General features: G+C 42.0%; 1 protein-coding gene across 4 annotated transcripts in view; it reads left to right on the top strand.

The window, feature by feature from the left end:
- Window positions 1-20,396, top strand: part of lsp1a (lymphocyte specific protein 1 a) — a 69,917-nt gene that overhangs the window by 15,771 nt on the left and 33,750 nt on the right. For 3 of the 4 annotated variants that reach the window (XM_028584374.1, XM_028584372.1, XM_028584370.1), the window contains exons 2-3: window positions 1,040-1,152; window positions 20,184-20,330. In XM_028584374.1, the coding sequence (XP_028440175.1) occupies window positions 1,094-1,152; window positions 20,184-20,330 (206 nt within the window). In that variant the 5' untranslated portion in view covers window positions 1,040-1,093. The remainder of the gene's footprint in view (window positions 1-1,039; window positions 1,153-20,183; window positions 20,331-20,396) is intronic. The other variant, XM_028584371.1, reaches the window with a different exon arrangement.

Below are 20,396 nucleotides of genomic sequence, written 5' to 3'. Positions count from 1 at the left end.
ATAAACTGAACCGTGACTCCTAAACTCCGGTATAAACCGAACCGTGACTCCTAAACTGAACCGTGACTCCTAAACTCCGGTATAAACTAAACCGTGACTCCTAAACTCCGGTATAAACCGAACCGTGACTTCTAAACTCCGGTATAAACTAAACCGTGTCTCCTAAACTCCGGTATAAACCGAACCGTGACTCCTAAACTCCGGTATAAACTAAACCGTGACTCCTAAACTGAACCGTGACTCCTAAACTCCGGTATAAACCAAACCGTGACTTTGTGGCATTTATACCTTTAGTGATGGACTACATTTTCCTCCATGCCTGCAATAAAGAGATAAAAAACAAACCGATTTCTGCAAATCTGCTCCTCCTGAGTAGTTTTTATTTTTTATTTTTTTGGCGGGGGGGGTGGGGGTTATATCGTCTTTCATTCCCCCTCAGGGAAGACCACATGACCCGGCATAACGGAGAAAGGCAGCAAAGAAAAGAGAGATGTTGGGCCCCGCTGCTTTGAGCTCTTCAATGAAAACCACATGTAGGACAGAGGGTGTGTGTGTGTTTCTCTCTCTGTGTGTGTCTCTCTCTCTCTGTGTGTGTGTAGGACAGAGGGAGGGGTGTGTGTCTGTGTAGGACAGAGGGCTCTCTCTCTCTCTCTCTCTCTCTCTCTCTCTCTCTCTCTCTCTCTCTCTCTCTCTCTCTCTCTCTCTCTCTCTCTCTCTCTCTCTCTCTCTCTCTGTGTGTCTGTTTAGAGGTGGGGGTGTAATGACTTCTCCAAGAGAGTAGGGAGTCACTCACACTGCCGACACACTCCCAGCAAGCACTGCAGGGGAGAAACCTGTGTGTGATATACGAGAGAGTGTGTGTGGAACTACCAGAAGAGTCTATAGCGGTGTAACACACACACATTGTTTTGAGCTCTGGGCTTCGGTGCAGCCGCAGGAGAGAAAGCTACTTCAGAGTCGAGGTGGAAACTAAGTGAACACAAGAGAAAGTTGTTCTCAGCGTCCGGTGTGTGTGTGTTATCTGTTTTGTTTCTCCCAGAAGGGGACGAGAAGAAGAAAGAGAGACGGAGTAGAAGAAGATAAAGAGGCCAACATGTCCAACGCTCTGCTGAGAAGAAGCTCCACCAAACAGGGTCTACAGAACCTGATAAGGTAATGTGATCGATTGTGTGTTTTCGGTTTCTGCTGCTGGTTTCTGTTTGTTTCTACTGAACACACACACAGAAGGAGCTCAGGTTAATCTTTAATCACCACACACACACACTAAATCTCACAAACGCACTCATTCAATTCACTTTCAATTTATTGAAAGGATAACTTTTATTGAAAGGAAGATTTAAAAACCTTGTAAACACAGAATGGCTACATAACAAAAGATACACTACAAATACACCGATATACAGATGCAGACTGCTTGTTCACCCTCTCTCACCCACACCCGCAACCCGCTGTTTTTACAAGAAAATTGGGATGCAATAGTTCGGATAATGGATCAATTCAAGATTAGAAAAAAAATTCTAACTTTTATCCGGCTCAGAGGAGAGAAATCGGTCTCCTTCTGGAGAAATCTAAAAGAAAAAAACATTTCATATCTGCTGCTGATGATGATAAAAGGTTAGTTGGGAGTGTTTTCATGCTTCCAGTGTGTGTGTTTTGTGTGATAAACATGTCTGTCTAAATGGGAACAGTGGGATTATACTGGGAGGGTTTTGGGTCACGCAGGTTGTTTTTTTTTTTTTTGAGGGGGGTGGATTTGGGATTGAAAATGATCCAACAAAAGAACCATGTTAATCTTTAAATTTTGCTCAGTAATCTTAATTATTTTCAGTTTTAAAAGTGTGTGTTTTGGTGAGCGTCCATTAAAAAGCTGAATCAAGGCAGCGAGTTTAAGACGAGGCCCCGGGCGCTTTCACGGAGAGGGGAAGTGGTCTCGCTGACCTGTGCCAGAGGTGAAAGGTCGCCCGAGTCGGCGCGTCATCCTGTGTCAGGTTCCAGTGGGTAACGGTGGAGATAAGAGCTCATCCTGCTGCTCCACGTGACTGTAACGTGGGGATTTTTCGGTCATTCGAGACGGTTTATTGTGTCAGAACGGTCTATCGGAGTCGTAAATTGTTGTCGTGACACGTTGGACCCCGGCCAATCGGCGCTCTCCGTCTTTCATGACATCGTCAGTCCTCTTTCTCCTCTCCTCTTTTGTTTACAGTTAAAGAGCTTTCTACGCTCCTATTGGTCACCAACGGGTCGTTGGAGTTGTCAATCTTTTTGTCAGGGCTTTTTTTTGTCTTTTTATGAAGTTTGTCGTGTGTTTTTTTTTTTTTTTATTTTTTTTTTTTTAAACCTTTATTTATCCAGGTAAACTGTTTGAGAACAACTTCTCATTTACAAACATGACCTGGCCAAGAGGCTACAGAAATAAATGGTAACCTACTCCACAACTACACATATACATGTCATACACACAACACACAGAACAAGCAATTAAAAAATAAAAAAAATAAAAATGTCAACAAAAAAAAAATTGACAAAGAATTTTGGGAAAAGTGACAAAAGTGTCTGGAGGTTTTAACTTTACATTTTGACCCAAAAAACGGAGAAGTTGCGTTAAGGTCTACGGGAAGACAACACAAGGGTTAAGACCCAAAAAGTCTTGGACTCAATTTGTAGGTCTGTGTAGTTGTGTGTGTCTGTGTAGTTGTGTGTGTCTGTGTAGTTGTGTGTGTCTGTGTAGTTGTGTGTGTCTGTGTAGTTGTGTGTGTCTGTGTAGTTGTGTGTGTCTGTGTAGTTGTGTGTGTCTGTGTAGTTGTGTGGGTCTGTGTAGTTGTGTGGGTCTGTGTAGTTGTGTGTGTCTGTGTAGTTGTGTGTGTCTGTGTAGTTGTGTGTGTCTGTGTAGTTGTGTGTGTCTGTGTAGTTGTGTAGGTCTGTGTAGGTCTGTGTAGTTGTGTAGGTCTGTGTAGGTCTGTGTAGTTGTGTAGGTCTGTGTAGGTCTGTGTAGTTGTGTAGGTCTGTGTTGTTGTGTAGGTCTGTGTTGTGTGTCTGTGTCGTTGGGTCTGTGTAGTTGTGTAGGTCTGTGTAGTTGTGTAGGTCTGTGTTGTTGTGTAGGTCTGTGTTGTTGTGTAGGTCTGTGTTGTTGTGTAGGTCTGTGTTGTTGTGTAGGTCTGTGTTGTGTGTCTGTGTCGTTGGGTCTGTGTAGTTGTAGGTCTGTGTCGTTGGGTCTGTGTAGTTGTAGGTCTGTGTCGTTGGGTCTGTGTAGTTGTAGGTCTGTGTCGTTGGGTCTGTGTAGTTGTGTAGGTCTGTGTTGTTGTGTAGGTCTGTGTTGTGTGTCTGTGTCGTTGGGTCTGTGTAGTTGTAGGTCTGTGTCGTTGGGTCTGTGTAGTTGTAGGTCTGTGTCGTTGGGTCTGTGTAGTTGTAGGTCTGTGTCGTTAGGTCTGTGTAGTTGTGGGTCTGTGTCGTTGGGTCTGTGTAGTTGTGGGTCTGTGTGTTAGCCTTTCTAACAGAGCGTTGGATGAGAAGCACAACTGTCGTGTCTGTCCGGTAAGCTTCAGCTAGCTAACGGTTAGCTTAGCACAAAGACTGGAAACGGGCAAAGTCTGACTGTCGTACAAAATCTGCAAACAACGTTCTAATGTTCCTCTTTAAGGTTTTTAAGGGTTAGGTTTAATCGGCAGAAAGTCTTTAGTATAAAAAGACTCGTTTTTCGACCCTTTTTCCTTCGTTTAGTATTGTATGTAGTGGGTATTCTGTGCTGTATAAATATTAGCCAGAATCTGCCTTTGGGAGGAGGGGGGGCATATCATAGTGGGGTGGTGGTCTGGGTGTCCTCCCCCAGGAAAGTTTTTTTTGAGCATCAACTACTTAATTTCCTGCATTTATATACACTTTAATGCACCAATTTACACGGGGAAATCCCTTTTTAGTTAGCCTACGTGAATAAGAAAAACACAGATGATAATTCAAAATATATCAAAAATATAATGGAAAGTATGTTGTTGTGGGTCATTGGGGTATTTTTAAGTGTGTATATGGAAATCCTGGAGCTTTCTTAGTGGGTATACTGCGTATCACGGAGACTACACCACTGGTTGGTTCGGTTCGGTTGGGTCATCAGGTCTCTTATTTTGAAAAGGAATTCATGAATGTCTGGGTTGTTGGAGGTTTTTCCTTCTAGTCAAAACCTACTCATCGAAATGTGATTTTTAGCTCATAGGTGTAATTTACACCCTCCCCCTTCCTCCCCCAATAATCAATTTGGCTCATTCTAAAGTTTTTCTTGAGTTGTTTTTGGGACAATTTTCGCCTTTTTCATTGAGTTTTTTTTCCGTCTTGATGTTTTTTGGGACAATTTCAGTTTCTCGCCTACTTTGAGGTTTTTTTCTGAAGAGTTTTTGCTGCTTTTTTCGAGTATTAGTTATTTCTGAGGTTTTTGGCGCGTTTCTAAATACATGCTGACCTGTCCCGGTACCTCCCTAAATAGTTGGAGATCTCACCCCCCCCCCCCATGTCGAACCCACAGTTGCGTCCTTGATTTAGGTCAAAGACTAAATGTTCCAGTCGGAGCGATTTCATCAGATGCTCGGCAAACGTGGCAATCTTTTGTCAGTGCGAGTGTTTGTCTCGGGAGATTCGACGCGTGGATCCGTCACGAATGCCTTCTTGAGTTCTATATCGAGTCCCAGCGAGAGCAGAGGCCTGGCCGGGTGTTCCTCAAGCAGATAACAGCTGGAGGAGGAAGAGGAGGAGGAGGAGGAGGCTCGCTGTGATTCAGTCCACTCAGCAGATGCCGTCAGTCTGGAGCCACGCAGCCGCTATGACATCACTCCAGAAACACTCGCCACCACGTACGTTGTCGTCTTAGTCAGCTCGCCTGTTTGGCATCCATCATCCACATCAGACAGCGTGACTCATTCTCCGTTTGTAGGCGTTGAGAAGTTTAGTTTTATCCGGTTTTTCAAATCTGTTCTGCTTTTTATAAGCTGTCTCCCTCAGACAGTAACTTGATCCTGTTTATGTAGTTTATTGTCATTAGAAAATTCACGATTTCTCTCTTTTTAAAGATTCAGTACTATTTATAAGGGTTATAGATTGAGATTGAAAGTTATTTCTTGACCCAGATCAAGTGTTGTTGATCCATTTAGTCGCCTTTAGTTCCTCGGCAGCACCGGAAAGACAAATTTGGCCAAAAAGATTTGACCCTGGTGTTTTCCTGTCGACCGTGCAACTTTGGGTTTTTCCTGGTCGAAATTTCAACATTTAGTTGTTCTTTTGCCACAATTTTTTCAACGTTTTTTTTGTTGCTTTTGTCCAATAATCTTTTTTTTTAAACAAGTTTTTGTCACCTTTTGGCGATGTTTTTGATGGTTTTTTTTGGTCACTTTTTACTTTTCTTTTTGTCTTTTTTTTTTTTTTTTTTTTTTTTTTTTTTTTTTTTTTTTTCCTTTGGTCACTTATTTCAGCATTGAAGAAAAACATTTTTATTTTTAACATTTTCCTGCATTTGTTTTCCCAACATTTCTCACTTTTTCCAACATAGTTTTGTAATAGTTCTGATAGAGTTTTTGTAAACAGGTCTTGTATATCTTTGTATGTATAGGCTGTTGAGAACCTTTTTACTTTATATTTTTTGGTTAATAATATCAAGTTAATCCAGTGAAAGAACCCTAAGGGAAAAGGTCAATGTTTTGTCCTCTTTTTCATGCCCATTGCCAAAATTTAATCTTGTTTTTAGTATTTACTATTCTTCCGGGTTAGATATAATACAAGAGAACGAATACACACAAGTAGTCTTCTAAACCGTACAATATAGTTTAATTTGACAAAAAACTACTTTTAAATGTCTTTGAGGGGAAACACTAGAAACCTTAAATTGGCACCAAAAAACCTCCAGAAAGGCAACCAAAAACATAGAAAAAATGGTCTAATTTTTGTTGATGAAAAAGGCAACAAAAACTCAAAAATAAGCAACAAAAACTTTAAAAAAGTAGGAAAAAGCATAATGCTTTTACTGAAATATATCACGGCTATAACTCATTTTACACGAATATAAATATGATCCATTGTTGCAGATTAAACTCCCAACAGGAGACAAAATAGCAGCTCAACACTGACCAACAATAACGTGCTGCTTATGAAGTGTAATTGCGGGGCTTAAAGTGATGAAAAAGGAGTTTTTGATTTTAATAATTAATTTATACTTGATAAATCCTGCAAGGGAAATTATGTTTTCACTCTGTTATTACACACATTGCACACAGGCCTGACTTACACACACATGCTCAGTACCTGTACATGCACTAATGGAGAGATGTCAGAGAGGGGGCTGCCTATAGAAAGGTGTTGTGGGGGGTTCAGGGCCTTGCTCAAGAGTAGTGTTTCTCAAATGGGGGGGTACGTGTACCCCTAGGGGTACTTTGGAGGACTGCAGGGGGTACCGGAGATATTTAACAAAATGTTTAATAGTTACAAGGCTGATGTCCAGAACATTGTTCCTCTCAACAGTCCCTCCCAAAAAACGTGATTATGCGCTCGCATAATTCAATGTATAATGAGCATTTTTTCAAATATTCCACACTTTCACTGCATAAATTGCAGATTTGGGCACAAAATATGCAGGGCTTGCATGATTTCATAATCCCCAAATTTTCGTTGCAAAAAAGTCCCATAATATATCTTAGCAGAAAGTTGAAAAATGTTGCGTTTACTTCACACACAAGCAGCTATTTTCACCCTGTTGCCATGGAAATGTTATGAAGTGACGTAATTACGTGAACATCATCGAAAAACAGGGTGTTTGGGAGAATCACTTTCTTTTTCTCTTTTTCATCAAACTGCAGTTTTTGCAAGTTTCCGCAATTTCATTGCATAAAATTGCATAAATATCATAGCATAGTCCATCGCATTTTTTAAGAAAATGTGCCCATAATCAAGGATTTTTGCCCACAACAATCACTAAAAACTCTCCATATTTCTCTCTTTTATGTTTTTCTATATGTTTTTTTTTTTTTTTTTTTTTTTTCTCTCTACCAAAAATGTGACATTTGTGCCACCTTCTTTTGACCTAATCTTGCCACCTTATCTATACTTCTACTTTTTAAAAGTTTCTCGCTTTCTTCTTATGTCACTGTTTTGGAAGTTTTTGATACTATTTTGACCTATTCTTTCTCTTATTTCCTTCCTTCTTTCTACCATTTTCCAAGTTTTTGTGTTTTTTTTTTTTTAAACGGTTTGTCTTTTTCTCATTAGCATTTAAATGAACGTTTAGTAAATCTATGGCTGACAGCGCTGTACTGTTACTCTTTTTATAGAGACTTTTTTTTTTTTTTTTTTTTCTTTCTACCGAAAATGATTAGCGCTGGTCAGGGGGTACTTTTCATTCAATTTCAATTCAAAAGGGGTAGATTATTGAAAAAAAGCTTGAGAACCACTGCTCTAGAGCCCCTTGGCAGTGCCCAGAAGGTGAACAGGCACCTCTCCAGCTACCAGTCCACCACCATACTTTGGTCCGTTCGGGGACTTGAACCAGCGACTCCAGTTCCCAACCCAACTCCCCACTGACCGAGCTACTGTCCCGTCCTTGTAGCTTTTTAAGGACGTGTCCTTTTCCTCGTGCTCCCGTTGCACCCCCAGGCTCTGTTGTCTCTGTATACAGACGTTTAAACGGCTCGTTGGCTTTTTTAAAGAGTTGCGTTACTCTCATCCCAACACCGGCCTTTGTTTTGAAAATATGATTTTGCTCAGGGCCAAGTCACCAGAACACTTCTGTTGTCTGTAACCTGTCGAAGCGGAACATTACCAACAAAAGGCGGCATATATTTTAAAGTGGAGAGTGTAACTAAGCAGTATTTCCTCCTCTAGCTCTGTGGAAGACTTTATTTGGGGGGGGGTGTCGATGCGTCCTTCAAGAAAAATGTGCATTTTCTTTAAAAGAGAACCCCAAATGCTGTAGCCTGTTTTTTTTAAAACCTTTATTTATCCAGGTAAACTGTTTGAGAACAACTTCTCATTTACAAACATGACCTGGCCAAGAGGCTACAGAAATAAATGGTAACCTACTCCACAACTACACACATACATGTCATACACACAACACACAGAACAAGCAATAAAAAAATAAAAAAAATTGACTAAATAGAATAAAATGCTTAAGTATATATGTATAAATATGATTCATTGCCAGCCAAACTTAGCCATTAACATTTGAGGTCAGGAAGTTGGGTGTGGCCTTGATCCGTTGTGGAGCAACTATGCTCCAACCAGAAATGACAATTCCCTCCAATATCGTGAACCTTTTTTGCATTTGCAATATCGGTCAAAAATAATCACAATTTTTAGATGATTTTTCTCATATTGTGCAGCCCCCAATTCTGACGGCGTTTTGGCCACCCGGGCCTCCTCCAAATCAACAAAGGAGCTGCCCGTGTGCCTCCATCTCTACAGTATCTCGGTATCCAACGTGTTATCAGGCTGCTGCACCGCTGGCCGAGCCAGGCTGCCCGGCTGTTTTTAATCAGCGCTCTCTGGGTGATGTCATCCAGGACGCATTCCTGCTTCGAAACAAACTGCCGCGACCCCTGACCCCTGAACCCTATCACCCACACTCTCTCTCACACACACACACTGTCCTCTGTGTTTACGATACGCGGAGATAAGAGACTGAGGAATGTTTGGTTGGGGTGGAGTTTGCTGGTGAGTGATGGGGGCGCTGAACTCTCTCCCCTCCCTCCCTCCCTCCCTCCTGCAGGTTATGTGCATTAAAAGGACAGAGGGAAGGTAAACAGAGCGGGGTTTCCAGGAGTCGTATCTGTGCGAGCCGACCAGCCTCAGTGTGACATAAACACAGACGGCTCAATCTCCCCCCTCTGGTAGATCCAGTACTAGAGCGGCAAAGATTGATCGATTAGTTGTCAACTGTTAAATGGATCACCAACTATAGTGATAACCGATCGATCGTTTTGAGTACATTTTGTAAGATGGAGGTAAATGCTTGTGTGATGGCCGCTTGTTAAATGTGAATATTTTCTAGTTTCTTTGACATTTGAGGATGTCATCTTGGGCTTTTGGGGACACTTATCCATGTTTTTAACAGTTTTCTGACTTTTTAGAGACCAAAAAGTTCATCCATTTAATCGAGAAAATAACCAACAGATTAATCGACAGGAAAATTGTTAGTTTCAGCCGTATACTGTACCCTTAAAGGAGCACGCCGACTTATTTGGACTTTGTCTTATTCACCGTACCCCCCAGAGTTAGTTAAGTCCGTACATACCCTTCTCCTCTCCGTGTGTGTCCCAACTATGTCAGACGCCCCCACCGCTAGCCTAGCTTAGCACAGATCCTAGAGGTAACCGGCTCCATCTAGCCTAGCTTAGCACAGATCCTGGAGGTAACCGGCTCCATCTAGCCTAGCTTAGCACACATCCTGGAGGTAACCGGCTCCATCTAGCCTAGCTTAGCACACATCCTGGAGGTAACCGGCTCCATCTAGCCTAGCTTAGCACAGATCCTGGAGGTAACTGGCTCCATCTAGCCTAGCTTAGCACAGATCCTAGAGGTAACCCGTTCCATCTAGCCTAGCTTAAAACAGATCCTGGAGGTAACTGGCTCCATCTAGCTTAGCACACATCCTGGAGGTAACTGGCTCCATCTAGCCTAGCTTAGCACACATCCTGGAGGTAACTGGCTCCATCTAGCCTACTGCTCCCAATAAGTGACAAAATAACATTTTCCTAATTCCATGTTGTGATTTGTATAGTCACAGCGTGTACTAATAACAAGGTCACATGACACACAGCCATCTTCTAACGGTATACATACTGGGGACTATATTCTCAGAAGGCGAAGCCCTGCTACTCTCTGCTCCTCACCACGGGGCTTCTCGGGAGCTGCGAGCAAATCACTCCGCCCAAGTAGCTGAGATTAGCCGTGCTTCGCCTTCTGAGAATATAATATATCCCAATAAGTCAGCGTGTTCCTTTTTTAATTGACTTTTATTGGGTGGGTCCTAAAACACCGGGCTTTTAAACCGGGGAGCGGAATTCATGTATGGAAAGAAGTTAAGGAGAAAACTCAAAAGTTTCACCCAGCAAAAACGGGTGTTTTTTGTCCCAGGAGTTCAATTTAAGGGGACCCCTTAACCCAAACCACAATCTTTTTAGTAATCTTAACTAGTCGTTTTGGTGCCTAAACTTAATTGTTGTCGCTGCATGATGGTCACTTTTTGTTGGCTAAACTTAAAGCTATAGCATTGTTTGTCGCCCCCCAAGTAATGACGACAAACTGTCGGCACGTCCACATGATACAAGCATTCAGTGATCGCGCACCCCACACGGTTTCTTGTAACCAAGGATACACGGAGGATTAATATCTTCACTCGAGTTTCTGTGTGCAAAAGTCACCGGACGCCACAATCTACTGAACATAGTCATACTGAGAAATCCAGAGAGTTGTGTGGAGCTGATAGTCTTACTTAACTTCGTAGCAACTCATTTGTCAATGGCTTGAATGTAACGGACATTCATTAAAGCAACCCGAGAGCTTTGCCAGCTTCGGTCCCCCTACAGGTTGGAAGTGGAATTGTCCATTACCGCTATTATCTCATTACTACCCGATCTGGCAAACTTGCATAACGTAATGGACAATTCCACTTCCAACCTGTAGGGGGACTGTTGCTTTAATATCAAAACGTTACGCACTAAAGCTTTAACGTAAACTGCAAACACGGCTAAACGTAACTGTCGGAGGACATCGGTCGCCGCAATTTCGTACGATATCTGTTGGTGAGACTGCGTTGAGTAAGCAGCAGAAGATCTAAGATGCTGAGAATCATCCCAGTTTTAGTACCTAGCATAACTATTTTTTTATATCTTTTTCTGATAGCACTGCAGACGTCATCCATACTCAGTGGGTGTCGTTCGCTGCAATTTTGTATGATTTCATACGAATTGTTGTGCATAAATTTTTGAACCTAAGCTGCAAAAGAGCTGACGTGCTGATGAGAATAATACGAATTGTATTACTGAACATAACTGTTTCCATTATGTTTTTCTGATAACCCTACATAAGAACTCATATTCAGGGTTCTGGAGTTACTCAAGAGAGATTGGAGAAATCAGTTCATCTTACACACAGCTTATTAATACAAAGGCAACTTGTACATTAAGTGACCTTAATTACTAATGTGGGAACTGTATTAAAAACCTTTGCCCCGGCATGAACCAGAATACTTTCCCAGCTCCTCTGGTCCCAAAGAAACATTCAGGGCTTTCACCTCTTCACCTTCGCCCTCTTGGTTTTTAGCTGCTTGTCATTTTTTGGACATCTTCAGAGAAAATAAAGCTTTGCATATAATCGGATACAAAGTTTATTTTCTTTTGGACTTCACAGAGAGATTCTCTTGCTGCATTTTTTTGGGGGATTTTGGTTTGTTAAAGTTTACATTGTTTGTTTTCTTCCCTGACGCTCGTCAACTTCTTTTCATTCATTCAATCATTCAACCTTTATTTATATTCAAGAGATCATTGAGGGGCGGCCCCTATTATGACATTGAGTCAAATTACAAGGACAAAAACACAACCACACAAAAAAGTAGCATAAGAAAAATGGAAAGACAAAGACTTTCTGACTTGGAAAAATTATTTGATAAATAAATTAGGATAAGGATGCCAAAAAAAAGTACAATTATGTAAAGCAGTTACAAGCAGAAGCTTGCAAGTTTAAAACCAGATTTATAAAGTATCCAAAAAGGCACTAGTGAGTTATTTTTTTATTTTATTGGTTTATTTTATAGGGACCATGCATAATTATGAACATTGTTGTATAAAATACACCATGTAAATATGACAGAATTAGTAAAATAACTACTTTTCATCTGCAGTCCCTATAGGTAGGGGACATAGGACTAACAGACAGCCAGCAGTCATACAGCACTCATTCACTATACATTAAAGGTACACATAATGGTGACATATAAATTTACAAAACAAAAATAGATGAGGATAAAGACATTGTTCATCCACCTCCACACATACAGTATTAGAGGACCACTAAGGTCTAAATAAAAGACTTCAGATACAGTATTAGGGGACCACTAAGGTCTATATAAGAGACTTCAGATACAGTATTAGGGGACCACTAAGGCCTATATAAAAGACTTCAGATACAGTATTAGGGGACCACTAAGGTCTATATAAAAGAGACTTCAGATACAGTATTAGGGGACCACTAAGGTCTATATAAAGAGACTTCAGATACAGTATTAGTGGACCACTAAGGTCTATATAAAAGCATCCAAAGAGTACCATGTCATGAAATGTGACAGTTAAGTGAGTGAATCTCTGGTTTTCTAGAAGCCACTGCGTGTTATGGAAGTGCTGTAATTTGTTCCAGGAGTCAAGTGCAGCAGTTTTTTCCCCCACTTTCTCTTGAAGCAATAACCCTGACTAGTGTGTGTAGTCACTCTGGATGAGGTCATTCATGTTTGTCAGGTCACTCTGACGTGTTGGAGAATGACTGCACGTCTCTTGCCCGTCTTTCCAAGAAGTCAAACTGAAGTTCGAGGCTTCTTCCCAACAACTCGTCGGGTGACTTATGTTCTGGGAGGTGTCGTTGGCTTTGTTGTCGTTTGTTGTGGGAGAGTGATTCAGGGCCCTCATCGCCGCCCCGACTTGCCTCAACACAACAGTGACTTCATCCCACAAACGTCTTCCCAGCGTCCTCGTCTGTCCCCCGGCTGAAAGCTCACCGTGTTATTACGGTGTCACTCAGCCGAGTCATCCCGCCTCCGATGACAGCATGTGTGCTCACAAAGAGCGCAGCTAATACTTTTAACTTCTTCTCGAATCCCTCTCTCACTCTCCTTCCAGCGAGACGAATAAAGCCAAAGCCTGAACAAGTGCAGACAGACGGAGAGTGATGATATGTGGTTTAAGGTGGCGTGCTGGCAGGTGGTGCTGCGGCTTTGTTTTGTCGTGTTTCTGGCGGTTGCTTCTGATGTCGGTGATCACAGATCTGAGGTCTTTGTGGACACAAAATCTGCTAGCAACCAGCTGTGTCTCCGAAACACGGGAAGAGTGTTTGTTAAAGAAAAAGCCCAACTTTTGGGATACAGTTCACTCATTTTGTCAGTCAGACGAGAAGATGGATGTTAGCTCGGTGCGTCCAACTAGCCTAGCTTAGCACAAAGACTGGAAGCAGGTGGGAACTGCTAGCCTAGTAACCATCAAAAGGAAGAAATGCACCTTTCAGCACTCAATCTGTCTTATTTATGTTAGTATGAAGTTTATAAGCGTGATTTCTAGAGCTAAAACTATTAGTCAATGGACTGTAAATTAATGTGCAACTATTTGGTCAAATTATGAATTGTTTCAGTCGTTTTGTAAGCCTAAAACAAACTACTATACCTTGGTTTCAGCGTCTACAACATGAGGACTTTGTTTTTCTTTGATGGTAAATTGAATATCTTTAGGTTTAGTACTTTGTGTGGCGAAAAACTGTGACAGAGTGCAGATGGGAGTTGCGCATGTGTCACTTTATGACAAGTAGCCTCCGAGAACCTGCTAACGAGAGACTTCTGTAATGCCAATACAATAAAATTGGACCTAGTTGGTTCAGTGGTGGCTACAAGTTAGCAATCAAACGCAACGAAGGCTGTCACTTGAATGGCATTTTGAGCTAACGTTAGCAATCAAACAATCATAGATAGCTAAAACATCTTCTGTTATTGTTTGTCATGAGAAGTTTATCATTTTATGGATTTCACAAATGTCAGTAGGACACGTTATGCCGTAAACCGTTTAAATCGGAGCATGTGTAACGCACATCTGCGCTCGACTCACATTGGCTAGTGACACCGGTCCAACTTTTTGGGATACCGTTAATTTTTTTCCAGAGTCTGAGAAGAGGGATGTCATGTCATCTCGGTGCGTCCTGTTAGCCTAGCTTAGCACAAAGATTGAAAGAAGGGGGACAAAAACAAATTTTAATAGTTAAAAATACACCTCAACCCTCAAGTCTGTCAGATTTTGTAAGTACATATATGAAGTGTATAGATGTAATTTTTAGAGCTAAAACGATTAGTCTTGTGACAGTAATTATATTGACAACTATTTTTGTTAATTGGTGAATAGTTTCATTCATTTTTCAAGCAAAAAAAACAAATCTATACTTATAGCATCTCAAATGTGTTTTTCTTTGATGGTAAATTTGGGTTTAGGACACAAAACGAGCTGCATAAAGACGCCTCTGAGAGATTGTAATGGCCATTTTTTTTCACTTATTTTTGACATTTCACAGATTAAATGATAAAAGGATTAATGGAGAAACTAATTGGCAACGAAAGTAGTCATCAGTTGCAGAACTGTCATTTCTATGAGACTGTTTGATTCAACGGGCCAGAGCACTTTGGTTTACATTTCTATAAGCGGCAAAAACAAAAATTCAATTAAAGTAGTGAACTGATCCTTAATTCTACTACTTCGGGCATTTTGGTTGAAAGAAACCCATATTTCTGATATAGAAAACGTAAATTTGACCCGTAGACAACAGGAGGGTTAAATCTAAAGACTCCAGCTCTTCTCTGGTCTCGCTGCTCCGTCCATCGACTTCTCTTCACACTTACCTGCAGTGCTCAAAGGCTCTGAGTCGGCCTTTAATCTGAGGAGGCGTTGATGGAGGCAGCATGCTCAGTCTTGCCTCTGGTGTCCGTTTACACAGAGACGGCTACACAAACTGGCTCGACTCCCGCTGAGGAAGGGAAAGTGTTTTCTGCATGTTGTTGTAATTGTCTGGGGACACCAGCAGTGGTGGAAGAAGTATTCAGATCCTTTTCTTAAAGTTAAAGTACTAATGCCACACTGTAAAAATGTTAAAGTTAAAATCCTGCATTGAAAATGTTACTGAAAAAGAAGTTAAAGCGGCCATATTATGCTCATTTTCAGGTTTATTGTATTTAGAAGTTGTACCAGAATAGGTTTACATGGTTTAATTTTCAAAAAACACCATATTTTTGTTGTACAGCACATTGCTGCAGCTCCTCTTTTCACCCTGTGTGTTGAGCTCTCTGTTTTAGCTACAGAGTGAGACGTCTCACTTGTATTCCATCTTTGTTGGGAGTCGCACATTTGCAGTACCTAGGTAAGGACTACTAGCCAGTCAGAAGCAGAGTATGAGGGTGTACCATGCTAGCAGCTAGGCGAGCATTATAACGTGTGTTCCAAAGTGACCACGTTTGTCTCTGAAGTAAAGGCTGGACTACAGTAGAGCTGTTTGGAGCAGTTTGTGAACAGTGTTTTCTGTTGGAGATGGTAAGTCCCTTTGGGGGGGGGACTTTGGGCTTTTTCACTTTGTAAACATAACATGCACAAAAAAAGGGGAAAAAGCTAAAAAGCATAATATGAGCACTTCAAAGTATTAAAAGTAAAGAATGTTGGCTTGTTGGCTAGTTTAATTTAGAATAAAGCATCAGATGTTATAAACTACATGTGTTGAATGTATGCATGAATCTTAATGTATAAAGTAACTAGTAACTAAAGCTGTAACAGATGAATGTAGTGGAGTAAAAAGTACAATATTTCTCTCTGAAATGTAGCGGAGTAGAAGTAGAAAGTGGCATGCAAAGAAAAAGACTACAAGTAAAGTACAAGTACCTTTTTTTTCAGATTTGGACTTTACTACTATGATGTAGTAAATGTACTTAGTTGCATTCCACCGTTGGGAGAGAGGCAACGTTTACAGGAGCAGTCCAGACCGCTCTCAGGGTTTCTCATGATCAGACGACACGAGCCAGAGAAATAGATTTAGGTTTGATAAAACACAGAAGAGGAAGGAGGAAGTAAAGCTGCCGGTAATCCTGGTACTTTAGAATCACTCTGAGAGGAGGTGGGGGGAATAATCATTTAGTCTGAATCAGATGTTGGAGCCGGGGCCGGAGCAGCACAGCGCTGATTACAGAAAGGAAACACGAGAGTTTAGCTCTAACAGCCTGCTGGGTCCAAGCCCGGCAGATTTCAACAGCCAGACTGCAGCGTGAACTGACAGACCAGAGCCAATAGGCCACCTACGCTCCCCTGGTCTCTCCCCTGGTCTCTCCCCTGGTCTCTCCCCTGGTCTCTCCCCTGGTCTCTCCCCTGGTCTCTCCCCTGGTCTCTCCCCTGGTCTCTCCCCTGGTCTCTCCACTGGTCTCTCATGGCCAGACTTTTCTGGTTCTGGTGGAACATTTGCACCCCGCAAAAGAAAACGCAAAGTTATCTGACACAATACAGTACCGTGAGCTATCTAAATCAGCTGATCACCTCATTTGCCCTCACCAGTGTATCTCCGGGTGTACTTCATCCACAGCAATCCGACCAATCTGTTCCCTTTTATTTGACAGTTTTTATGCATGAAAGGGGGGAGAGAGAGGGCGTGCAGCAAACGGCCGTAGGTCAGAATTGAACCCGCGGCCACTGCGACTGTAGCCTCTGTACATGGGGTGCATGCTCTTTCCAATTGAGCTACCCAGGCGCCCCATATATTATTAAATCTTTAAAATCGTTCTCCGAGAGAACCAAGCAGGCCTGCCTTGTTGCATGATCGAAGACATTTTGGCTCAGTTTGTTTCCTTGAAGCGAAGAGAGTTTGAGAACCACAACAAGCATAAAGCGGACGGTGAGCGGCAAAGGATGTCGGGCTTTATCCTGGAAATGTCCTTCCGTTGAACGAGAATAACGCTCCACTGACGGGACTCCCACAGGATCACATCATTATATAATGTGTAATACCATACAAATGGATATTACAACAGAAATGGATGTTGAGTTTGTCCACATTTTTTGCTACATTGTTGGAAAGATTTTGAGGTTTTACTTGAGTAACATTTTTAATTCATGACTTTTACAGAGTATTCCTACTGTGTGGTATTGCTACTTTTACTGAAGTAAAGGATCTGAAAACTTCTTCCACCGCTGAACAAATCGGACATGTAGAAGTGCAGCGTTTCAGAGGTCTGGAAACTTTTCATTTGTCCGACACTGCATGAATCGGCCCGACGCTTGCCTGAATTTCTGACCCACATTCAGCTGTACATGGGCCTCTCCACCTCGGTCTCTTCCTCCATTTCCTGTCTGCTCGTCGCTGCGTTTGCCCACAGGAAGGACGAATATACAAAAGGAGGATGAGGAAGTGATGTATCGGTTAAAGACCTCGGCTTCACCGCCCACAGCTCGAAGATTGTTGGTGCGTAGAGGGTCGGAGGTCACAGCATGGCCCCCTCCAGCCTTCATCGATCCCTCCGTTAAAGAAAGTTGAGGAACAGATGGAGCCATGTGGGATCTGTTAGTGACCATGGAGCCAAATGGAATTTAGTAACTCGACACCAGCGCAGCCACATGGAGCGTATTGAGCCGTTAGTCCTGAAAACGGGATAAACATCGACACCAGACACAGACTGGCTCACACTCGCGGATTTTAAGATGTCTGAGATACTCATTGAAAAGTTAATACCAGAAATCAACACAGGTTGCTCCTCAAACTCTTTAATGAAATCTGTTGCTACCACAGTGGGGACATATCGAGTAAAAGTCCTGCTTTTAAATTGTTAGTGCCCATATTATGAAAAAAATCACTTTTTCTGGTGATTTTGGGGAGTTATTTTATATCTCTGGTGCTTCCACAATAATACAAAATGTAAACTAACCAACTGCTATTCTCTTATAGCAGTTACACTCCGACCAGACGGCCGACCGTCGGCAGAAAAGCCACTCGGACTGATCAGTCTCCCCGAGTTGGTCCAAAAAGTTTCTTGGAACACACCGAAGAGACGAGACGTAATACGTCTCCTTAACAGCAGGCGCCGCTAATCTGTATTGTTTCCCAAAAATATGAAAACTGGCAGCTGATTGGACGAACGCTTCACGTGGGGTCTGGTTTCTCCGGGAAATTCAAAGCCAGACTGTCATGGCGGCTCGTTCAGAGTACGATCTCATATTGGACTAAAATAGTTCACTGAGAAAACATGTTTCTGAAAACATTTTAAGAGAGAAATAGGCCGCGCAGCTGCTGAATCTGTCTTCATTTCAGATCAACAAAGGTCAGTTTAAAAGATTTTCGTCAGATTTTGAGAGACTCTAGTCACCTCATTCTGCTCCCCATTTCCGTGTGAGTCCCGACTGCCCTTTCTCCGACTGAGCATGTCCGGTCGGCCAAAATGAACGCAGACAACCCCCCCAGACTGACGACTGCACGGGACACGCCGAACAGACTCGAGTCACCGACCTCGCCAGACTGTCCAGACGGCCGATTATCGGCTTGGTGTGTCTCGGGCTTTAGAGATCGACGCACGCACCAATGCACAAGTCTAAACTTCAGGCCACCTACGGCGAAAGCTCTGCGTGGAACCTCCGCAGGACCATGAATCAGACCGTGACCCCTCAGAAACGTGCATTGGTACCATGTCGACGCCAGCGGAGGTGAAGTCGTTGAATTAAAGCTCCCAGTGTCAACGTTAAGAGGGTCATTCGTGCATGTTTGAATGTTCACATTTGGCTCTCGGTCTCCGGATAAATAAAGATTAACAGGGTTTTGTAATAAATGCTGTGATGTCACGCTGTAGAGGCGAAGCGCACCTGTGTTTATCCCGCAGATAAACACTTCTGATCCGAGGCCCGGCAGATGTCGGATCTCAGCCTCTTGACTCCTATGTTGAGAAAGAGAGGAGGCTGAGGGCCGACCGGGAATCCGTCAGCATGCCGGGTGTGATACGTGACAAATGCTTCTCATTTTAAGCTTTCATTGTTCACCAATCACGTCTTTTTACCAACTAGTGATGAAAGACGTCATCTGTGAGGAGCAATGCGAAAAAAAAAAAAAAAAAAAAAAAAGTACATTAGTGTAAAAGTCAGCATTTAGGGGATTACTTCTGCAAATTTTCAGGGATTTGGGAGAAATCGGGAGTTGTAGCATCGAGTTTCTGATACATTCATGTTTTTAGCTTTAAATTGGTTATTTCTGAGCACATTTGTTCTGCCAGCACAAATTGCATATTTTTTTTACCGATTAATCAGTTGATTTTGATGATCAAAATCCTTTCAGTATCACTTCTAGCAACAATACTGAACTTTCTTTTTGTTGTTGCAAACTGAATATTTTAGTGTTTTGACAAAAGCGATTTGAAGATATGTCACATTAAGTAAATGTGTCATTTCAATCATAAATCATTAGTTGCAAACAAAGAATCGTTTAATTTGAGCAATCAAATCTATTTTGTGTGCGTATATGTTTGGTAATCTACATAATCTCTCTCAATTGGTTATTTTTGATTGGCTGGTTATCTTCAGTCTGATCCTTATCTGTCACTATGAAAGTGGGGAAGCAGTTCTGGATGGATTAAGATTTAACATAAATTATGCAAAATGGATGGATTTTCTCAGATTAAATGTAAAATCTTCCATCACAAAAATGTAAAATGTAAATATTTTTGCTTGGAAAATGAAAAGTTTAAAATTAAGATACATTTGAATTCATACTAGAGGCCAGTAGGGCTGGGCGATTTATGGAGAAAATCAAATATCAGGATCTTTGACCAAATACTTCGATATCGATACCGCAAAGATATTGTAGTGTTGGCTATTGGTGCTTTCACAAAATATTTAAACAATGAGATTTTTGATAAATAATCAGTAATGTGTATATGAATAAGTGGGTAAATGCAAATAATAGAACAGTTACAACAGTCTGGTAAGTTCAGAAAATGACATCACGTTACAGTAATGCAGCCTTTAAAACCAGGAAAAAAAAACACTTATGCCATATTACAATATTGCAATATCCAAAATCTAATCTAAGACCATATCTACTCTACTACATATCACGATTTCGATATATTGCCCAACTCTAGAGTCCTGACCTTTTGGAGTTTGTACTAGAGGCCGGACCTTTTGAGTTTGTACTAGAGGCCGGACCTTTTGGAGTTTGTACTAGAGGCCGGACCTTTTGGAGTTTGTACTAGAGGCCGGACCTTTTGGAGTTTGTACTAGAGGCCGGACCTTTTGGAGTTTGTACTAGAGGCCGGACCTTTTGGAGTTTGTACTAGAGGCCGGACCTTTTTGAGTTTGTACTAGAGGCCGGACCTTTTGAGTTTGTGCTAGAGTCCGGACCTTTTGAGTTTGTGCTAGAGTCCAGACCTTTGCTAACTGTAGTATGTCGTCCCTCGGCTGCAGGCTGACGGCTCAGAGGAGCGTGGAGGACGCAGAGGAGGTGGAGAGGGAGCAGCGCCGGAGAGCTCGGGAGGCGTCCCGCTGGACAAACGGTGGCTCGCTGCCGGCTCAGTCTTCACTGGAGAACGAGACGCCGGCAGAGGAGAGCATGTAAGTACAGCAAGGCTGCAACTAATCATTATTTTCATAGTCGATTAATCTGTGAATTATTTTGGA

Source organism: Perca flavescens, chromosome 8 (genome assembly GCF_004354835.1).
Source record: "Perca flavescens isolate YP-PL-M2 chromosome 8, PFLA_1.0, whole genome shotgun sequence".
NCBI classification, from domain to species: Eukaryota; Metazoa; Chordata; class Actinopteri; order Perciformes; family Percidae; genus Perca; species Perca flavescens.
Note: the sequence above shows the minus strand (reverse complement) of the source record. Positions and strands in the feature narration are given on the sequence as shown.